The sequence below is a fragment of the Haliotis rubra genome, unplaced genomic scaffold, assembly GCF_003918875.1.
Source record: "Haliotis rubra isolate DU_JTF1 unplaced genomic scaffold, ASM391887v1 Scf56, whole genome shotgun sequence".
NCBI classification, from domain to species: Eukaryota; Metazoa; Mollusca; class Gastropoda; order Lepetellida; family Haliotidae; genus Haliotis; species Haliotis rubra.
In genome coordinates, this window is record NW_025767257.1 from 80597 (window position 1) to 105021 (window position 24425).

General features: G+C 43.6%; 1 protein-coding gene across 1 annotated transcript; it reads left to right on the forward strand.

Annotated features, from left to right (window-relative positions):
- The first annotated feature begins 1915 nt into the window (after positions 1-1915).
- LOC124253973 lies at positions 1916-17985 on the forward strand. Its single transcript, XM_046687827.1, is given in 15 exon segments — positions 1916-2118; positions 4031-4109; positions 8875-8974; positions 10368-10486; positions 12204-12324; positions 12714-12780; positions 13393-13596; positions 14457-14545; positions 15318-15445; positions 15607-15893; positions 16250-16328; positions 16442-16485; positions 16487-16568; positions 16903-17034; positions 17727-17985. Coding segments are annotated over 15 exon segments (1791 nt in total). The 5' UTR covers positions 1916-2058; the 3' UTR covers positions 17927-17985.
- The last annotated feature ends 6440 nt before the right edge of the window (positions 17986-24425 follow it).

Below are 24425 nucleotides of genomic sequence, written 5' to 3' on the forward strand. Positions count from 1 at the left end.
CCAGTAGATGGTGTATGATGGATGTCCAGTACAGAGTAATGTCAGTAGATGGTGTATGATGAAGGTCCAGTACAGAGTATTGTCAGTAGATGGTGTATGATGGATGTCCAGTACAGAGTAATGTCAGTAGATGGTGTATGATGAAGGTCCAGTACAGAGTATTGTCAGTAGATGGTGTATGATGGATGTCCGGTACAGAGTAATATCAGTAGATGGTTTATGATGAACGTCCAGAAGAGAGTAATGTCAGTAATTGCTGTATGATGAACGTCCAGTACAGAGTAATGTCAGTAGATGGTGTATGATGAATGTCCAATACAGAGTAATGTCAGTAGATGGTGTATGATGAATGTCCATTACAGAGTAATATCAGTAGATGGTGTATGATGAATGTCCAGTAGAAAGTAGTGTCAGTAGATTGTGTATGATGAACGTCCAGTACAGCGTAATGTCAGTAGACGGTGTATGATGAAAGTCCAGTACAGAGTAATGTCAGTAGATGGTGTATGATGGATGTCCAGTACAGAGTAATGTCAGTAGACGGTGTATGATGAACGTCCAGTACAGCGTAATGTCAGTAGACGGTGTATGATGAAAGTCCAGTACAGAGTAATATCAGTTGATTTTCTATGATGAATGTACAGTACAGAGCAAAACCAGTAGATGGTGTGTGATGGATGTTCAGTACAGAGTATTGTCAGTAGATGGTGTATGATGGATGTCCAGTACAGAGTAATGCCAGTAGATGGTGTATGATGAATGTCCAGTTCAGAGTAATGCCAGTATTTGGCTTATGATGAATGTAAAGCACGAAGAAATGCCAGTAGATAGTGTATGATGAATGTCCAGTACAGAGTAATGCCAGTAGATGGTGTATGATGAATGTCCAGTTCAGAGTAATGCCAGTATTTGGCTTATGATGAATGTAAAGCACGAAGAAATGCCAGTAGATAGTGTATGATGAATGTCCAGTACAGAGTAATGCCAGTAGATGGTGTATGATGAATGTCCAGTACAGAGTAATGCCAGTATTTGGTTTATGATAATGTCAAGCACGGAGAAATGCCAGTAGATAGTGTATGATGAACGTCCAGTACAGAGAAATGCCAGTAGATGGTGTATGATGAATGTCCAGTACAGAGTAATGTCAGTAGATGGTGTATGATGAACGTCCAGTACGGAGTAATGCCAGTATTTGGTTTATGATGAATGTCAAGCACGGAGTAATGCCAGTAGATGGTGTATGATAAACGAGTGTCAGATGGCTTAGCCACCCTTGCTGTTACAAGGCATGACGTCAACCTGCATTTATCTCATCAGATGTCTCAGGTATGTGTTTATAGCTTTCATTATAAAGTAAACGTAGCAATTACCTAAACTTGTAATTGCACATTGTAATCCCGCCTACTTTGTCACCAACCGCGTGATAAAGTATGGAAGTTGTGAAGGTTGGCCTGTCAATTACACGCTCATGACAATAGATATAGTCATGGGACATTAAGTCGATCAAAGTACCATTGAAACAAGTACCACTACGGCCATCACAAACTCCACCGGTCGGTTCAGAGATCATGGATGTTCACTGGTCAACATAGGATCAATAGCAATTATTTAACGATATTCAAAATTGAGGTGTGACTAAGACATAATTGTAACCCCCGTATTTACTACACAACATATCATTTGGATTATACCATATGCCCTATCACATAGATGATTATCATATATCTCCAGTGGTAATCAGAAGCAATCCGTAGGGAAGGGAGACAGATAGACAGACAGTGAGTTGGGTTTAACGACGCGTTGAACGGTAGTGGGAGGTGGGGTGTCGGACGAAACCCACATGTATGTTAAGCAAGAACTGTAATCACGGCACATCTGGCAAGGCTTTTAGTGCACAAAGGCTGTTACAGTGATGCCACTTAATTACTTGTTGGCCTCAGGTCATTTTTCTCCGGAAGTGGGCACATATTCCCACAATATTCTAATTATCTATTAAGTATCATTACGATTCATAAATAAATAACAGCACACAAAGCGTGGAAACACTGTGGCCGAATGTACAGTTTGACTATGGCTTTCACGAAGATAGGGCTCGTATGGCTTGTTCTAGTGCTGGTAAGTACTTCAACTAAATGCATTGGTTTCTTATACATTTAGTTCATGCATAACTGTATTCCATCGTCTCCCTGTTCGGAAACTTGCAATGCAATAATTGGGAAATACACCCTATGTTGTGCTCAACATGCTTCCTGTTTATACTGGGGCTTTTGTCAAAGGACGCATGATGGGGTACTGTCTGTAATGTATTTTTATGGATGTAGAACTGTACCCAGCAAGGTCAGTTTCCACACTGTCAATATCCCTCATGGACATTACCCCACATCAAATATTTACTTCTATATTAATATATAATTTTATAACTTAAATGTGTTGCATTGTGTTATTTATTCATGATATTTGTGGGTTCTTTCACGGTTTAACAAATGTTCACCGAAGTATTGTTTACACACGAGTATGTTCAAGTCGAATCTTCTTTGGTTAGCCAATGATTAGCTTTCATCAGCTGTTCAGTATGGCCTTCCCAAAGTAGTTTGTTCTCTAAATATGGTGGGGTTCAGGGTGTGTGGTGTAGAGTCCTATAAGCTGTAGGGTATTATCTGCTGGGGTGTAAGACGTATGGGATAGTGCATCATTAGATGTAGGGTATTGTCGGGTGGGGTGCAGGATGTTATTGTCCTATTAGATTAGATATATGTTGGGTAGGGTGCAGGATGTGGGGGTATGTCGGGTGGGGTGCAGGATGTGTGTGGGGTATTGTCCTATTAGATATAGGGTATTGTTGGGTGGGGTGCAGGATGTGTGGGTATTGTCCTATTAGATGTAGGGTATTGTCGGGTGGGGGAGTGCAGGATGTGTGGGGGTATTGTCCTATTAGATATAGGGTATTAGGATGTGTGGGGTGCAGGATGTGGGGTATTGTTAGATTGTCCGGGTGGGGTAGATGTGTGGGGTATTGTCCTATTGATATAGGGTGGGTTGCAGTGATTGTCCTATTAGATAGAGTAGGTGTGCAGGATGTGTGGGGTATTGTCCTAATAGATATAGGTGGGTATTGTCCTATTAGATGTAGGGTATTGTCGGGTGGGGTGCAGGATGTGTGGGGTATTGTCCTATTAGATATAGGGTACTGTCGGGTGGGGTGCAGGATGTGTGGGGTATTGTCCTATTAGATGTAGGGTATTGTCGGGTGGGGTGCAGGATGTGTGGGGTATTGACCTATTAGATGTAGGATATTGTTGGGTGGGGTGCAGGATGTGTGGGGTATTGTCCTATTAGATATAGGGTATTGTCTGGGTGGGGTGCAGGATGTGTGGGGTATTGTCCTATTAGATATAGGGTATTATCTGGTGGGTATTGTCCTATTAGATGTAGGGTATTGTCAGGATGTGTGGGTATTGTCCTATAGATATAGTTATTGGGTGGGGTATTGTATTCCTATTAGATGTAGGATATTTGTCGGGTATTATCGGTTGTTATTGTCCTAGTATTTGTAGTGTATAATCAAGATGGTTGGTATTGTCCTATTAGATGTAGGGTATTGTGAAGGATGTGTGGGGTGTCCTGTAGATTGTGCAGGTAGTGCAGGATTTGTGGGGTATTGACCTATTGTAGGGTATTATCTGTCGGGTGGTAGGTACAGAGTGTAGGTGGGGTATTGTATTAAACTGTATATTGTGGATGACCTCAGCATCTACAGTAGCTATGACCCCAAGATTGCAAATGTCTTTATGATTAATCGCCTAAGACTAGAAAAGACAAGAATATGCTTAAAACGATGTTCTTTTCCGCCTAAACAAACTGATATTTTTTATTTCACGGCTGTTACGAATGTAAGAACATAGTGTATGTGGATTTTTACAGGTCATATTAGTGACAAGAACTCTAACTCTAAAGCTTGTAAAGGGATACGAAGTACTTAACTTTCTTGGTCATGCTTTGACAGTCATTTGTTCTCCATTGCATTCAGTTTGTCTGCGGCACCAACAGTCAGGCACAGACGGACACAAGATCTATTGACGAGATCATCGCCGAATCTGCCAACTCAAGTAAGGGCGTTATTTATATCAGTCACAATGATGGTATATGGACGTAAAGCCACTCGAACTCACCTTCCTACAGCGGTACTAACAGTAAGACTATTGTGAAGCTATGTTAAACATAGGAGATATTTACATCGCACCGTGTCCACTTCAAGGTATTGTACATCCTAAATGAAATAGTTACATTATTTACATTTATGCCCTTAGGTCTTGAAAATGGTTTTGAATTGTTGAATTGTATGCCTTTTGGCGACATTTTGGCATTTGCAACGATGACTTGACATGTCAAAAAAGGAATTGAGGCCAAATAAGGAATCTGACACACTATACTGACCTTGAGTTGAGCGGTGTAACATGGATACTCCTCTAACACACTATACTGACCTTGAGTTGACCGATCACAGCCTGTGCCAGGTTAACAACAAATACCAGACCAATTTCTATATCAGTAGAAATGCATTGGCCCACTTAAAACAAATGTCATTTAATAATTATATGAACGTGACGGAATCTGACTGATGCCTTCTACAAGAGGGTGTAATATTTTCAAGATATTGTCACCATAAATGTATTTACAAGAGTTAGTGTGGACATTGTGTTGTTGGTATGATACAGTCAGTCAATCAATAGTTTATTTGTTTTAAGGCCACCGGCCTATAACAAAAGTTGTTCAGTAATATTTACATAGATAATAAATCACATGATGCGCATAAGCGTTAACATAATACAGATTTCCTTAATACAGTTGCATCATATATACTGAAAATCATTGAAAACGCACCACCTGTATTAGTTTGGATTTCCAAGAGCATAAATGAGCAATCGGTGTAAATTTTACATACTTCTGTAGTCCAATGATTGGTAAAGAAAAGAAACAAAAACCAATCCAGCAAAACAGTGAAGTTTTAATTCAGCTGACCATGAAAGAAAGATGGAGTCAAATTGGAACGTCAGTAACGTGTATGACCACCGTTAGCAGCAACACAAGCTGTGCAACGTCTCCTCATTGAACTGATAAGTCTCTGAATAATGTTTTGAGGCAATGCATTCCACTCTTGTTGCAAGGCATTCTCAAGTTCCCCAAGGTTGTTGATCTGTGGGCGACGTGAGAGGCGTTGGCCGATGTAATCCCACAAGGGTTCAAAGGAAGACAAATCTGGTGACAATGCAGGCCATGGAAGTAGAGGAATGTTGTTGTTTGCCAGAAACTGTGCTGCAACACGTGCAGTGTGCGCTCGAGCATTGTCCTGCTGGAATGTGTGCAGTTCTTGATGTTGGTTAAAGAAGGGAACGACGTTGTTCTGAAGAATGGTGTAACGGTAGTAAAGGGCATTCACTCTGCCACGACAAACTACCAGAGCGGTTTTGTGATGATAACTGATCCCACACACACACACACACCATAATGCTGCGTCCACCCCACCGATCTGTTTGCACAACACAGTCCTGATGGTAACGTTCTCCCCGTCGACGCCATACCCGGAGACGCCCGTCAGCATTTCGCAAGTGAAAACGTGACTTGTCGGAGAACACAACACCATGCCAACGTCGTAACAACCACAAACGATGCTGTTCAGCCCCTCGTCGGCGTTCACGGCGATGTCTATCAGTCAGGATGGGTCCAACATAAGGGCGTCGTCACCGTAATCCTGCCGCACGGAGACGGCGTCGGACGGTGGAAGCACTGATCAAACCACGTCGGCCTTGGACAGCTGGCAACGTACGATCCCGAATATGCCGCCGAACAATGTCTCGATCTTGGCGAGGGGTGGTAACACGTGCCTGGCCAGGACGTTGGCGGTTCCTGATGGCTCCTGTTTGTTGGTACCTGTTGGCAAGTCTTATGATGGTGGAATGATGGCAACCAAATCGTCTGGCAATAATCCTGCTTGATGTGCCAACCTGCAACATGCCCAACGCCCGTTCTCGTTCCTCTGGTGACAATGTTGGCATTGCAAAATAAACTTACTTGCGGAGGTACAGCTAAAATGAGAACGGTTTTTTGTCGACGATCATTTATACCCCTAATCAGCATGTTTTACGCATGCAATTTGTGCTTTTCGTGTGTGTTGTGCATGGATTTTGTTGTTGTCATGTGATGTATTCCATGATGTGTTTGGGCAATCCGTTCTTTACAGTACAGCATTATTTATTGTCTTTTGTGTTATTAACAACATTTCCAACGTTCATTTTCACTCTCAAAACAATCCTATTTCCATATTTCAAATTTACAGGTGGTGCGTTTTCAATGATGTTCAGTATATATGTTACAGTCAGATTGTGAAATCCGTCATTTCGTGAAATATCTAAGAGGGTCAGCCATTCAACTATCCCTACTGCTCGTTCTCTAAATTTCTTCCTGGGTTAACCTTGGCATTCTCTCTGTGTGACTTTATGTGCGGTGATATTGCAGTGTTGGACAGGCCATTTATACTGATTTTTCGCACGATCTTTCCCATGTATCCGACGAAGACATGTGTTTCGTGTTTCTGAGAGTCGGGGCCACAAAATGCGTTTTGGCGATTTGTTTCGTGCACTACGAACACTGGCAATCCTTATCAAGCACATTTACTTCAAATTTGATGGAAATGTCCAAACCTATTTATAGCCAATAGCGAAATGGCTGATCCTCTTGGTCATTTCAGGAAATGACTGAAATTTTTAGTCATTTCACGAAAATGACTGATTTCACAATCTGACTGTAACATATATATATAATAGGCTACATTCTTAATTATTTCATCGTTATTAGAGGTCATTAGTGATATACAATTATGTCTTACTGGTAGTTTAAGAAATGTTTCTGGTATGTATTTCTGCCTAATATTAACAGATTTACATTCTAACATAAAGTGCATTTCATCTTCTATTTTACCGTATTTACAAAGCTGACGATATCTTTCCTCCCTGGTAATACCCTTTAGCCCTCCCGGTTTCTATTTCTAATTGTAAAACTCCACACCTTAAACTTGCTAATAATCTTCTATACTTCTGTATCTTTACAACATTTAGATATCGTTCTGGTTCAAATATTGTCTTAAAACGCCTAAATGTACATAATTTTGACGAAGTTTCTACACCGACATGCCATTCTGTAATAAAAACATCTCTCATCCTTTGTACAAATACAAACAAGAAACATTCTCTGTTCTCAACTCCTCCATTCAACCATACAACCACAAAGCCGTTACAACACAAAAGAATTCTTACTGCAGATACCCAATTTACCTTACCAGAGTTGTCGTAAACCCTCAGCATATTATATCATTTTTAACATATCTGTACTTAGGCATTCTCAAAACTTTTAACCAATTTTTTACTTTCTTTAGATGTATAATACTACGGGGTATTGCCCGCACTCCCCTAATACTGCATAATTTGGCGTTTTATCAGGAACCTGCATAAATCTCTTACATGCTTGAATATGTATTCTTTCAGTATTCTCATATTTTCTGTGACCCCAAGTTTCACAACCATAACATAGAATTGGTAACACTTCTGTATCGAACATTTTAAAAAAAACCACCTTATAATCAATATTGATATTACTTTTTATGGATATAAAAGATTTAACTACACTACCTAACGTCTTCTTTGCATATAATGCCCTTTGATTTCTTCTTGTTCTCCATGGTCACTGAGGGGTAAACATAACTCCAAGATATTTATATTTCGGCACTATCTCCAGTTCTTTTCCGTTATAAAACCATTTCTCCTTTTTAGCAATCGGCCCCCTTTCCTAAAAACCATAATCTTATATTTATCCATATTAACCGTTAGCCCATATTCTAATGAGAATTTTGACAGAAGGTTTAATTGTTTTGTAGGCCTTTAATATATCAGAGATAAGGACAATATCATCAGCAAGAAGTAGTAGATAAAGATTTATGATATCGGGGAACATCTGAATACCGAAGCAATCTGATGTTTCAGTATTTTCTGCTAGTTGATTAGTATATAACAAGAACATAATGGGACTCATAATACAGCCTTGTTTTAGACCATTAGAACAATCAAACATATAGGAGTAGTTTCCATTACTTCTAACACATGCTGCAAGGTAAGTATAGTATACTCATCTTAAATATCTTACCCTTAACCCTGGTATCATACGTTGTATGTCGGAACAGCTGGATGTTTCACATAATGTTGCGGTATGAATAGTTGTCTCAGTACGCTGAAGCAATAACACAATACCAAAAAGGGCTATTCCCCTTCTGCAAAATGCAACTTACATGCCAGTCAGCTTTCCCAATACTATATAGTCTAAAGCGGCGTAAAACTAAACTCACTCACTCACTCACTATATAGTCTGCTTTCGTTTACCAGGCAATTCTCCTTCTCTTGATCCACAATATATATATAATCTCTATTCTCGACATGTAAGTGTTGCTGAATGATTCTCTACTGTTAACAGCGATTATTATTATTCATACATTACTTTCCCTCCTAAATGCATATCATACCAGTCCTGCTGATTGCAATTGTTTATCCTCCGGGCAAACTCTGCACCACACTGTGTCTCGTCCCCATCTGTCTGTCGCCAGACATGACCAGATCTAGTATCCATACTTTGAAATTTAGAATAAACACATTTATCTCTCATATTTTATACAATGTGTGAAGCCTGTTTCTGGTGTACCCCGCCGTGATATTGCTGGAATATTGCTAAAAGCGGCGTAAAACCATACTCACTCACTCTCATATTTTATAGTAAACACGTAAAAGAATATATCTTGTACTTTACCACATGTCTGGTGTTTGTCAACAGGTCACCAGTTTGACTTTATGCTGCACGAGAACAGTACAACCATCACCATGGAGCTTGACATGGTGTTCCCCCTAAGGCAGTGGGCGGAGATAGTGCAGCTGTGAGTATAGACAAGTCCTGACAATACCCTGTTGGATAGTGCAGCTGTGAGTATAGACAAGTCCTGACAATACCCTGTTGGATAGTACAGCTGTGAGTATAGACAAGTCCTGACAATACCCTGTTGGATAGTGCAGCTGTGAGTATAGACAAGTCCTGACAATACCCTGTTGGATAGTGCAGCTGTGAGTATAGACAAGTCCTGACAATACCCTGTTGGATAGTACAGCTGTGAGTATAGACAAGTCCTGACAATACCCTGTTGGATAGTACAGCTGTGAGTATAGACAAGTCCTGACAATACCCTGTTGGATAGTACAGCTGTGAGTATAGACAAGTCCTGACAATACCCTGTTGGATAGTACAGCTGTGAGTATAGACAAGTCCTGACAATACCCTGTTGGATAGTACAGCTGTGAGTATAGACAAGTCCTGACAATACCCTGTTGGATAGTACAGCTGTGAGTATAGACAAGTCCTGACAATACCCTGTTGGATAGTGCAGCTGTGAGTATAGACAAGTCCTGACAATACCCTGTTGGATAGTGCAGCTGTGAGTATAGACAAGTCCTGACAATACCCTGTTGGATAGTGCAGCTGTGAGTATAGACAAGTCCTGACAATACCCTGTTGGATAGTACAGCTGTGAGTATAGACAAGTCCTGACAATACCCTGTTGGATAGTACAGCTGTGAGTATAGACAAGTCCTGACAATACCCTGTTGGATAGTGCAGCTGTGAGTATAGACAAGTCCTGACAATACCCTGTTGGATAGTACAGCTGTGAGTATAGACAAGTCCTGACAATACCCTGTTGGATAGTACAGCTGTGAGTATAGACAAGTCCTGACAATACCCTGTTGGATAGTGCAGCTGTGAGTATAGACAAGTCCTGACAATACCCTGTTGGATAGTGCAGCTGTGAGTATAGACAAGTCCTGACAATACCCTGTTGGATAGTGCAGCTGTGAGTATAGACAAGTCCTGACAATACCCTGTTGGATAGTACAGCTGTGAGTATAGACAAGTCCTGACAATACCCTGTTGGATAGTACAGCTGTGTATATTCCGTCGTCTCAACTATCAATCGATTCGAAAACTATACTGGACAGTACTGTCAGTGCCCCGTCCACACCATCAGTGTTGAATCTTTGTACTCTCATGTTAAAGTATGTAGAGTGTTATACCAAGCCATGCATATAGGTAGGTGTTAATGAAGATGTGTACCTCCCACAGAGACAACGTGGTAGTGGCTTATACACGTACATTTATCATGCAGATACATTAAAAGAATTACTGAAGACTGTACAGTATTGTGTGTGTAGATGGAAGTATGAGCACCGAGGTGTGAGTAGTTAAGTATACTTACATCATCCTCCCTCTGCCTGCTCCAGAAACTCCTCTACGTCTGGACCTGGTACCAGGCACAAGAGAAAGGGCATCCGGTTTGGCCGTGGTGGGAACAAGTGGACCCGTAACACAGTCCCTTATGAGATCGCATCAGGCACATTCAGTGAGTACCCGTAACACAGTCCCTTATGAGATCGCATCAGGCACATTCAGTGAGTACCCGTAACACAGTCCCTTATGAGATCGCATCAGGCACATTCAGTGAGTACCCGTAACACAGTCCCTTATGAGATCGCATCAGGCACATTCAGTGAGTACCCGTAACACAGTCCCTTATGAGATCGCATCAGGCACTTTCAGTGAGTACCCGTAACACAGTCCCTTATGAGATCGCATCAGGCACATTCAGTGAGTACCCGTAACACAGTCCCTTATGAGATCGCATCAGGCACATTCAGTGAGTACCCGGGACACAGTCCCTTATGAGATCGCATCAGGCAGTGAGTTCAGTGAGAGTCAGGCCATTCAGTGAGTACCACAGTAACACAGTCCCTTATGAGATCGCATCAGGCACATTCAGTGAGTACCCGTAACACAGTCCCATCGCATCAGGTCCCTTAACACAGTCCCTTATGAGATCGCATCAGGCACTTTCAGTGAGTACCTGGGACACAGTCCCTTATGAGATCGCATCAGTGAGTACCCGTAACACAGTCCCTTATGAGATCGCATCAGGCACTTTCAGTGAGTACCTGGGACACAGTCCCTTATGAGATCGCATCAGGCACATTCAGTGAGTACCCGGGACACAGTCCCTTATGAGATCGCATCAGGCACTTTCAGTGAGTACCCGGGACACAGTCCCTTATGAGATCGCATCAGGTACATTCAGTGAGTACCCGGGACACAGTCCCTTATGAGATCGCATCAGGCACTTTCAGTGAGTACCCGTTACACAGTCCCTTATGAGATCGCATCAGGCACATTCAGTGAGTACCCGGGACACAGCTCCCATTGAAACAAGTGCTTGTCGCGAGAAAGTGTGAGACTACCCACGTGTCTGGTGGTATGTGAGACAACCCACGTGCCTGGTAGTGTGAGACAATCCACGTGTCTGGTAGTGTGGTAGACGACCCACGTGTCTGGTAGTGTGTGAGACAACCCACGTATCTGGTTGTGTTTGAGACAACCCATGTGTCTGGTAGTGTGTTAGAGAACCCACGTGTCTGGTGGTGTGTGAGACAACTCACGTTTCTGGTTGTATGTGAGACAACCCATGTGTCTGGTAGTGTGTTAGAGAACCCACGTGTCTGGTGGTGTGTGAGACAACCCACGTGTCTGGTAGTGTGTGAGACAACCCACGTGTCTGGTGGTGTGTGAGACAATCCACGTGTCTGGTGGTGTGTGAGACAACCCACGTGTCTGGTGGTATGTGAGACAACCCACGTGTCTGGTGGTATGTGAGACATCCTACGTGTCTGGTGGTGTGTGAGACAACGTACGTGTCTGGTGGTGTGTGAGACAACCCACATGTCTGGTGGTATGTGAGGCAACCTACGTGTCTGGTGGTGTGTGAGGCAACCTACGTATTTGGTGGTGTGTGAGGCAACCTACGTGTCTGGTGGTGTGTGAGACAACGTACGTGTCTGGTGGTGTGTGAGACAACCCACATGTCTGGTGGTATGTGAGGCAACCTACGTGTCTGGTGGTGTGTGAGACAACGTACTTGTCTGGTAGTGTGTGAGACAACCCACGTATTTGGTGGTGTGTGAGACAACGTACGTGTCTGGTGGTGTGTGAGACAACCCACGTGTCTGGTGGTATATGTGAGACAACCCACATGTCTGTCTGGTTGTGTATGAGACTGATCTCTCTTGCAGACAGTGGACAGCGAGGGGAGATCATGGCGGCCCTCCAGGACTGGATGAGATACACCTGCCTCACCTTCCGACCGGCCACCATCAGGGACAACAACAGGATCCGCTTCCAGAACGGTGGCGGGTAGATAGAATTTTACACAGATGTGATTGTGAAAAACTGATCTATTACTAATGCAATCCCTTATTTCGTTTGTTATTAAAGAGACGTTCAGTTCATAGGGTCATCATTTGGCGTAAACAACCATGCTAGCTTATCATTACTCTTTCTTGGAAAACTTTCACCAAATGAAGTGACAAGCAACAGAAATGACCCGTCCTTAGAAACCCAAGGGATTTTTAATGCATAGTAGTTTCATGTGGCAATGCATGTAAACTTAGATAACTATTTTGTATTATACTTACTTACGATTGCTATCTGTTCATTAAAATGGAAGTTTTTTCAAGTATATTAAAATGTTTTCTTCCCTGCTTGCAAGCAAGATACGGACGTATGCAAAATTTTGGTTGCAGTTGTTTTTCCAACGTGGGCATGGTCGGTGGAACTCAGACAGTGGGCCTCGCTTGGAGCTGCAGAGTGGTAGGTTGGTGTAGGGGATCACATGATGCAGCTGCCCACACTGCTCACACCTTTTAGTCTTCTCTCAGTCTGGGGCTAGTTGCCAAGTCCAAGAACATGGCTGATATTAGTCTTGTTACCCCCAGTCGAGGTACACAGGAAGATGAGGGTACAAACGGGACAGTTATGTATGTACGACCTTAACATTAACATACACACGCTGAGTAGCCATGGTTACTAATGACCAGACGTTCCAGGATCCGCTGATCTTGGTTCGAAGCCAAGTGGGCACGTGCTTATGTGGAGTGTGTCTGTCACAATCATATGTAGTGTTTGTTTGTCACGATCGTATGTAGTTTTTATTTGTCACGATCGTATATAGGGGGTATTTGTCACGATCATATGTAGGGGTATTTGTCACCATCGTATGTAGGGGGTATTTGTCATCATCGTATGTAGGGGGTATTTGTCACCATCGCATGTAGGGGGTATTTGTCACCATCGTTTGTAGGGAGTATTTGTCACGATCGTATGTAGGTGGTCTTTGTCACGATCGTATGTAGGATATATTTGTCATGGTCATGTGTAGGGTTACCAAGAGTGGTCACCATGCCATTGATGTCTTCATTCCAGAAAAGTATTATCATCCATGAAGTGGGTCATGCGGTTGGGTTCCACCATGAGCAGACCCGCCCCGACCGTGACCAGTACGTGACCATCAACTACGCCAACATCCCCAGTGGGGTCAAATACAATTTCCAGCGTTACACAACCAACGTCATCAACGACCGCGGGGTGCCGTATGACTACTACAGCATCATGCACTACGGTGGCAAGGTACGTCGACCCTGACCTGGATAAGAGCATATACGTTGAGACACTTCAGGCATTTTCTTGTAGGACAGACACTTGGGACATTGTCTTGTACGACAGGCACTTGCCACATTCTCTTGTACGACAGACACTTGGGACATTGTCTTGTAGGACAGACACTTGAGATATTGTTTTGTACGACAGGCACTTGCCACATTCTCTTGTACGACAGATACTTGGGACATTGTCTTGTAGGTCAGACACTTGGGACATTGTCTTGTACGACAGGCACTTGTCACATTCTCTTGTACGACAGATACTTGGGACATTGTCTTGTAGGTCAGACACTTGGGACATTGTCTTGTACGACAGGCACTTGCCACATTCTCTTGTACGAGACACTTGGGACATTATCTTGCAGGACAGACACTTGGGACATTCTCTTGTACCGCAGAAACAAATACCCCCATCAACATAACCATTTTAAAAAGGGGGTTGGAAAACTTTTGGACATCTCTGTGCGTGGACCACCTTAGATGTATTGATGTTTTTGCGTGGTTGTTGTTTTACATTTGCATTGCTATGTTTGTTTGATTATTATTTGACGACCAGCAACATTCCAGCATGTGCCAGACAGTACCGCGACTGATGTTGTGAACAAAGAACTAAGGACGCATTCATGGACAATATGTAGTGGCGTCCTGGTAGTCATGGTGAAACCCCTCATTATGCGGTGTGGCCTTCCAAAGGACGCCTCCAGACACGTCCACTCCTAATTATGAGGAAGGGCCAGAGTAAATCTTGACTAATTTGAAAACAATGCACTAGTTTAGACTACGGTATAAAACACGTTTGAGTTTTTCTACAATGTGTCAATTTGTCAGCATTTTGAACAACACGTCCCTGTCGAGCATGCCGATTCCAGTGTTAGGATATACTCCAGCAACATGTCGCATGCTGTGCTGACATTGATGTAGGTAATACTGTTCCATCCACATTACATTAGACTCAGCTGGGAAGTGTTATGTAACATGTCTGGTTCCAGATGCCGAGCGGTTATGTAACGGCTTGGTTATTGGTTTAGTCAGGGCCTGGGATTGTACATGGAGAGTAGGTACATTACATAGGTACAGCTGCAAAACCAAATGGTTTAATATACAATGTATGAGCTTAAATAAAAACAATCAAAATTAAATAATCTTTGTGAGGTGAGGTGAAATTGGGTTTAACGTCGTACTGGAGAATATTTCGCTCATATACTGAGATACCATGCCGCAGTGAAGCATGAATACCCCACACAGACACATCATAATGACTCCGAGCCGACCAGTCCTTGTTGTACCCATTAATGCCGAGCCCCAGGCAGGGACCAACAAGTACCATATTTTAACGTCTTTTGGTATGACTCGGTCGGGGATCGAACCCGCGACCTTCCGCTCGCCGGGCGGACGCTCTAACCACTACACCACGGAGGCGGTCATAATCTTTGTGAAAGAGTATGAAGCATACTTTGTTTTTCGAGTATTTTAGGGCAACATTTCTTTTTGTCGAGAAAAATCCCAGGTCATCCACTAATGTTCCTTTCTTTCCTGATGTCATTTCCTGATGTCATCAGGATTCAATTCAAAGCGCATAAAAACGCACTCGAGAAACGTCATCTAACAAAATATTGATTTAACTTTCTAAACTAGAAGCTGACGTAACAGTTGGGATACAGCATCCGGTTTTGTTTGTGTGTTTTGCAGGCTTTTTTCGAGGAATGGTGGATACACTATCATCACGAAGCAGAGCAAATATCAGAATGTCATCGGCAGACAACAAGGCCTCAGCTTTAATGACATCAAGCTGGCGAATAAGATGTACAGCTGTGGAGGTGAGACACTTTACACTTTCGGAACACCTCTGCACACCACCTTTGTTGTGTCTCCCATTCGGGGTTCCAGCCACAGCAATCTATGGAACCCGTTCCCTTGGGTATCAGTACATCTCTTCAATCTGTCTACAGTGTATGTAGTTGTGTTCGTATGTTAACAGGTCAATGTAACAAGCGAGACAGCGAGTGTCCTGGGAGTGGATTCGTAGGTAAGGATTGCCAGTGCTGGTGTCCCGGATCTCCCTATAGGGTATGTAGTGGAGAGGTACTGGAACCGGAACTGGCACAGGGACTGGAACCGGAACTGGCACGGGGACTGGAACCGGAACTGGTACGGGAACCGGAACCGGAACTGGTACTGGTACTGGTACGGGTACAGGAACTGGAACCGGTACTGGCACAGGAACTGGAACCGGTACTGGAACAGGCACAGGAACTGGAACTAGAGGTACATATCGCTTCTTAGTTATACTGACGATTCAAAGTGTCATATCAAGTGAACTAGATTTGAAGATTTAGTAGTAATGATATGTTTAGGAACCTACGATTTATTGCTATCGGGGTGTGGGATTTCCATGGTAGAGGTGGTATTGACTCGGGTCTGCTGGCATTATAGTAACATTGACTCGTGTGCATTGATGTTATCGTCCAAATATTATCGTGACACTGACGGTTTATTGCATCAAGTACAGGTGCTAACAGGAATGGCATATTGACATTATCGTGACATTCACTCAGGTGTATGTACATTATAGTGACATCGAATCAGGTATATTGACATTATGGGGGGAATTGTCGGTGTAGTGCATCATTCCCGGCGGCAAGGGGAAGTGGCATCTTAATATACTTGCCACGGAGATACATGTTCTTCGGGCGGACTGTCGTCAGCTTAAGCGATAGCAGATGACATGCTTTCAAGTCCCCAAGTTTGCATTTTGAACATTCCAACAAAGGGATGTTTGCAGACGTACTGAGATGGATTCTGCTTGGTTTCAGGATCTTGTCGAGACAGAAACAACCAGTGTGCGGGGTGGGCCCGCCTTGGGGGAGTGCCGAAACAACCCCGCCTACATGCTGGTCTACTGCAAGCGATCCTGCAACCGCTGCGGCCGTGGTGGTGGAGGTAAGTGTGGGTTTACAATAGGAATCACTATGTATGCCTGCCTACATATCGATACTAGGATGTGTGTGCGTCTGTGTGTGTGTACGCGCGCGTGTGTGTGCGTGTGCGCTTGACTGTCTGTCTGCCGAGGACAGGTGTTGATTTACAGGCGGCTTAAATCGTTACGTGGAAAGCAGATGTCAGCTGCATTTGTATTGCAAGACATAGTTAGCGATGATTATGTGTTTATCCACTTTTTCCAACCATAACTTTTTAACTGAAGACTTGATATTTCAACATTGAAATGTTTCTCCTGTACGACTGATTCTCAAATAGATGCACATTGACTGTTTAGGACCCACGTCATGTCGCGACCTGAGCCGGTACTGCAACTACTGGTCAAGAATCGGCCACTGCAACAGCTACAGCTACCGCACCTACATGGCCACCAACTGCAGGGCGTCCTGCAACTTGTGCTCATCTAGAAGTAGGTTTACACATTACATCAGTCAATATTATAGTGGTATTACATCATACACTATAGTTCTACGTGTAACCGTTCACAAAGACTTGTGGTCAGTAATACCCCGTGGTGCTTCTGCAATAGGAACTGATGCATTCTACAGGTACAGGATGTCCTATGTGTATTGTCCCTTTTTGCGATACGTGGCCTTTAAATAACTGGAACATATATTTCTCGAAATACAGAATGTAATGTTCTAACACAAAACAAAATATGTTTTGTTGTTACATGTGTAAAAGAAACAATTTGCAGTTGTTTTCCGTTGACCACTAAAACTTCCAGCGTGCACTGTGCGCTTTGTCTACATCTGTAGGAGCCATGGCCCTATCCGTCGGTGTTGTTTAATCAAATTCAGGATTAAGCTTCACACGGAACTGAGAGTAACATAGTGACAGTCAAAGGACAGCCTGAAATCGAGTTAGTTACAGTGTCTGGATGTATGTTTGCAAAATATCAAATGAACTGCATGTGTATCGTAACCTCCAAATGTTCTCTGTACTTTCACGTAAAAACAGCATTCTGTCTCATCTAAGTGGTCGTCAAGAAACTTGAACAATACACCCTAAAGTGCTGAATTCTGACAGATTCAAGTGGTGCCAATTCTGGAATAATGTTCTGTATTTCATATGATAAGCATAGCACTGTGAACGTTTCAGCCAACACGGCGACGTCATCGTCAAGGACGTCAAGCAACGTGACGTGCAGGGACACCAACGGCAGCTGCTCCTACTGGGCCAGGATTGGCGAGTGTTCCCGTAACCGCCCCTACATGCACCAGAACTGTAGAGCGTCATGCAGGCTGTGCGGGGCAGCCAGAAACATGGTCTACTCGTATCACTCGTACTATGGGCGATAAATATATACATGGCTGTTACACCTTGAAAAAAAATCAATAAAGATTTATATTAAGATTAATATTTTGACCTTCAGTTGTTAATTTTAACGTTCACATTACAAAACGAGACACGACAACACATTATAAACACCGTATTCCTGAAACCTGGCCATGTAACTATCATGTGACCTGTGTGGTTAGTCAGGGGTAGGTGTCTGTACAAATTATACACATACAGTTGTGTGTATTCATGATTTACGCATTCCGAAACATTCCTGACTCAGGGCTTGTACAGTTTGGTGATGCTAACGTTGATGGCTGACCAAACTAACTACTGTGTTGCAGATATTGTATCCCTGTGGGACCTCGAACTTGGCGTTAGAAGTACATGTAAACTATCTGGCTTAAAACGTTATCTTTCACCTGGACTTGATGGTGTTAAGGTTAAACTACCATGTGTGTTTATTTATTACCTTACATACGCCGCATTCATCAATATTCGTTTCTTTATTAAGCCCGGAGAGGCCTACAGAAGATATTTCCTTGGTATGATATCAAATATATATAATGGCCCGGAATATGGGTGTAATGATGTGGTGAAATGATTGATTGTGTCATGTAAAGAGGCGGTGGAATAATTGATTGTACCAAGTAACGGTGTGGTGGAAAGATTGACTGTACCACGTAACGGTGTGGTGGAAAGAAGGACTGTACCACATAACGGTGCGGGGGAATGATTGACTGTACCACGTAACGGTGCGGGGAATGATTGACTGTACCACGTAATGATGCAGAGAAATGATTGACTGTACCACATAACGGTGTGGGGGATTGATTGACTTACTACGTAACGGTGCAGGGGAATGATTGACTGTACCACGTAACGGTGTGGGGGAATGATTTACTGTACTACGTAACGGTGCGGGGGAATGACTGACTGTACCACGTAACGGTGAGGGGAATGATTGACTTACCACGTAACGGTGCGGGGGAATGATTGACTGTAGTCTGTCTCACAGTCCCCAAAGCACATTATTTTCCCTACAGCCTAGCTTTCTCTGCAGTGCTAAAGCCCTAAATGAAGCAAGTCAAGATTTCCCAAGGTTCTGAATCTCTGGACACCCTGGGGTTCCTTTTCGATTTATAATAGGTTTGTTTGTTACTATCAAAATTATATCTATTCAGAGACTAAGCATTAGTCTAGATTGACTGTACCACGTAACGATGCGAGGGAATGATTGACTGTACCACGTAACGGTGCGGGGGAATGATTGACTGTACCACGTAACGGTGCGAGGGAATGATTGACTGTACCACGTAACGATGCGAGGGAATGATTGACTGTACCACGTAACGATCCGAGGGAATGATTGACTGTACCACGTAACGATGCGAGGGAATGATTGACTCTACCACGTTACGGTGTGGGGGAATGATTGACTGTACCACGTAACGGTGCGGGGGAATGATTGACTGTACCACGTAACGGTGCGGGGAATGATTGACTGTACCACGTAACGGTGCGGGGGATGATGGACTGTACCACGTAACGGTGCGGGGGATGATTGACTGTACCACGTAACGGTGAGGGGGATGATTGACTGTACCACGTAACGGTGAAGGGGATGATTGACTGTATCACGTAACGGTGCGGTGGAATGATTGACTTACCACGTAACGGTGAGGGGGGTGATTGACTGTACCACGTAACGGTGTGGTGGAATGACAGAATGTGCAATGTAACGCGGTGGAATGATTGACTGTACCACGTAACGGTGTGGTGGAATGACAGAATGTGCAATGTAACGCGGTGGAATGATTGACTGTACCACGTAACGGTGAGGGGGAATGACAGAATGTGCAATGTAACGCGGTGGAATGATTGACTGTACCACGTAACGGTGAGGGGGAATGACAGAATGTGCAATGTAACGCGGTGGAATGATTGACTGTACCACGTAACGGTGAGGGGGAATGACAGAATGTGCAATGTAACGCGGCGGAATGATTGACTGTACCACGTAACGGTGAGGGTGAATGACAGAATATGCAATGTAACGCGGCGGAATGATTGACTGTACCACGTAACGGTGAGGGTGAATGACAGAATATGCAATGTAACGCGGCGGAATGATTGACTGTACCACGTAACGGTGAGGGTGAATGACAGAATATGCAATGTAACGCGGCGGAATGATTGACTGTACCACGTAACGGTGAGGGTGAATGACAGAATATGCAATGTAACGCGGTGGAATGATTGACTGTACCACGTAACGGTGAGGGTGAATGACAGAATATGCAATGTAACGCGGTGGAATGATTGACTGTACCACGTAACGGTGACGGGGAATGATTGACTGTACCACATAACGGTGAAGGGGATGATTGACTGTACCACGTAACGGTGAGGGGGAATGACAGAATATGCAATGTAACGCGGTGGAATGATTGTGCCATGTAGTGAGTGACTATGGTTTTACTCTGCTTTTAGCGATATTCCAGCAATATCACTGCGGGGGACACAAGAAATGGGCTCCACACACTGTACCCATGTGGGGAATCGGACTCGGGTCTTCGGCGTGACAAGCGAATGCTTTAACCATTGTGCCAAGTAAAGATGCAGGGGAATGATTGGCTATGCCATGAAACAGTGCGGTGGAATGATTGACTGTGCAATGTACGACGGAACGAATGGGTGATGCGGTAGAACCAAAGGGCGATGGAATGACGAATGAAGCGTGGGTTAAGAGCAACTGACAATTGTATATGATCAGTAAGAAGATTGTTTATGCTTTTTAGTATTATGACTTTCAAGTTGCATTTTTGTGAAGAGTAAACAATATTTAGGTGCCGAATTTCTATGTAAAAATATATTCCCCTGGTCTGGAACATATGTATTTTCTGAGACTATATGAAGGATAACAAGGACTCCAAGGTTTGATGTGAAAATGTTATCTGCGACTGAAGTCTCATATTCGCTATGTTGTCTAAATCCAGGAAAGACCCGGACATCAAACTTCGTTATGCTGAAACAACAACGTAACGTACGAAACGACGACACCGACAGCGTGACTACGTGCAACATGTAGACAAATGACCACACATTCATCACCGACAATTGTTTACATTTTAAAGAAATACAACGGACAGTGTTTATGTGCAATCCGAAACAAAGATCTTTCCAACACACATGTTCAAAGTTCAGGAAACGGACGTAAAATATATCATGCTGGCGTAATGTGCTTGAAAAGGCGATTCTTCAGAGTGCTTGGATCTGTGCACGTGGATTGTCTCTGTGGAGTAGTGGTTCTCTGACGCGGCAACTTGTGAACTTGAAAGGCTACAAGTTCGATCCCTTTCAAAACATTTGTCGTTTACTTTTACATCAGTCTGCACATTCCCGTAAGTTAGCATTGTAATGTATGCTACATGGATAAGTTCATGCAAGATAAATCACTGGGACGAGGGACTTTCTGTAGAATGTCCTGTGAGGAAGGGCGATCTCTGGAATGTTCCGGAGACTTTTTGAAGAATGTTCCAGGATCAGGGACGATCTATGGAATGTTCCAGGATCAGGGACGATCTATGGAATGTTCCAATGTTGGGGGACGATCTATGGAATGTTCCAGGATCAGGGACTATCTATGGAATGTTCCAATGTTGGGGGACGATCTATGGAATGTTCCAATGTTGGGGGACGATCTATGGAATGTTCCAGTGGTGGGGACGATCGTCAACCTGTATGGCCTGTTTCAGGATACCACTGTTTAATGAGGAATTAATGACATTACCATTCATGGTTAGGTTCGGCATTGGAGTTGGTTGCAATTTGTACGAATAAAGGGTATTGACTCTTTCTTATTGGGATTAAAAGATACTTGCCATTTTTCTGCCCGTTCGGCAATTCGCTGTAAATCATCGTTCATTACAATAGCAGTTACCCCAGGATCATCAATGATCGCATATAAAGAAGTATCATCCGCAAAAAGGCGAATATTACTATTTATACCTTCAACTATATCATTTATATAAACAATAAACAAGAGCGGCCCCAATACTGAACCCTGGGGTACTCCAGCAAATACAGCTTTAGTATCAGCAGAGACCATATAATAGATTATATGGTCTCTGGTATCAGATCTAAATCCATTAATTACGACACGTTGTTCTCTATTTTCAAGATAACTCTCAAACCATTTTAACAAATTACCCTTTATACCATATCTTTTTAATTTATAAATGATACCCGTGTGCCAAACCCTGTCGAATGCTTTTCTTACATCACAAAATACTGCTCTTATTTCTGTTCCTTTATCTACTGCACCGGCAATGAAATCATAGAAATACGTTAGTTGATTAACAGTAGAATCGCAATGCAATGTTACGGCTGAATGAACATGGTGCTCCTCGCTCGGAAGCTCTGACAAATTACAAAGAAAACAGGATTAACGTGGACGCTCTTTCATTTGTTTACCCTGAGATGGAAAACTTTTCGAAATGCCTAATGATTTATATTTCTCTGTTTGTCTCTTCCCTCTCCTCGCCAGTGTAGGGAAATGAAACAGTGGATGGAGAACAATAAAGAAAAGTACTTTTCAATCATTCTGATTGGACAAATTATATATTTGCTTTCATCCTCATCAAAGTTCATTCATGTTTACCCTGAGTCTCGAAATGATCCCTCTCCTCGCCAGTGTAAAATGAAACAGTTAAAGAAAATACTCAGATTTTATAAGTCATCAGGTCTCTAGTGTAATCACACATGTTGTCTGTCTGGAGTGCAGAAGCAGGAGGTCTTGGCTCAACGTGGGGGTCTTGGGGAGAGGTTGGGGAGGCTCCCCATGAGTTAATATTAAACACTAGTGACAGCTAGCGATCAACTGATAATTACAAGCCATATTCTGGCTTGTGAATTCAGCAGATTGGTACAGACCCTGAAGCTGAGGAAATCTAGACTTGCCACATTTTCTAGACTTGCGTGGGCTTTCTTGGATATATTTGCTTCAGGGTCTGTACGACAGACTACCTACATCTTATCCATGAGAGTTAGAAGGCATCATAATCAGTGTTTAAAATAAAAAAGTCAGATGTTATATACAGGGAAAAACAGTACCTGTGAGATCATGATTTACTGATCACACATTAAACTCAACAAACCAGTCTTACTTCTTAGTCAGTAGGTTTCTATGTGAGCTCCCATCATTTCGGAATATGATTATACTGTATCGCAGATGACGTGCAACTGTGGTACAATGAGTGGGGATGAGCTGGGGCGGCATTTAACAATAATCAGTCGATATCATTGTGAATTATTGTACCAATACGGGGAACCGAGCTCATGTCTTCAGCGAGCCGAGAAAACGCTTTACCACTGGGTTACAGCCCTACACCCACGGGTGTAGTAGACAGGTGAGGTAGAAAACGCTTTACCACTGGGTTACAGCCCTACACCCACGGGTGTAGTAGACAGGTGAGGTTGAAAACGCTTTACCACTGGGTTACAGCCCTACGCCCACGGGTGTAGTAGACAGGTGAGGTAGAAAACGCTTTACCACTGGGTTACATACAGCCCTACACCCACGGGTGTAGTAGACAGGTGAGGTAGAAAACGCTTTACCACTGGGTTACAGCTCTACACCCACGGGTGTTGTAGGTAGGTGAGGTAGAAAACGCTTTACCACTGGGTTACAGCTCTACACCCACGGGTAGACAGGTGAGGTAGAAAACGCTTTACCACTGGGTTACAGCCCTACACCCACGGGTGTAGACAGGTGAGGTAGAAAACGCTTTACCACTGGGTTACAGCCCTACACCCACGGGTAGACAGGTGAGGTGAAAACGCTTTACCACTGGGTTACAGCCCTACACCCACGGGTGTAGTAGACAGGTGAGTGAAAACGCTTTACCACTGGGTTACAGCCTACACCCACGGGTGTAGTACACGCTTTACCACTGGGTTACAGCCCTACACCCACGGGTAGAAAACGCTTTACCACTGGGTTACAGCCCTACACCCACGGGTGTAGTAGACAGGTGAGGTAGAAAACGCTTTACCGCTGGGTTACAGCCCTACACCCACGGGTAGGGTGGTGAAAACGCAGCTGGGTTACAGCCCTACACCCACGGGGGTGAGGTGAAAACGCTTTACCACTGGGTTACAGACAGGTGACAGGTGAGGTAGAAAACGCTTTACCACTGGGTTACAGCCCTACACCCACGGGTAGACAGGTGAGGTAGAAAACGCTTTACCACTGGGTTACAGCCCTACACCCACGGGTGTAGTAGACAGGTGAGGTAGAAAACGCTTTACCACTGGGTTACAGCTCTACACCCACGGGTGTAGTAGACAGGTGAGGTAGAAAACGCTTTACCACTGGGTTACAGCCCTACACCCACGGGTAGACAGGTGAGGTAGAAAACGCTTTACCACTGGGTTACAGCCCTACACCCACGGGTGTAGTAGACAGGTGAGGTAGAAAACGCTTTACCACTGGGTTACAGCCCTACACCCACGGGT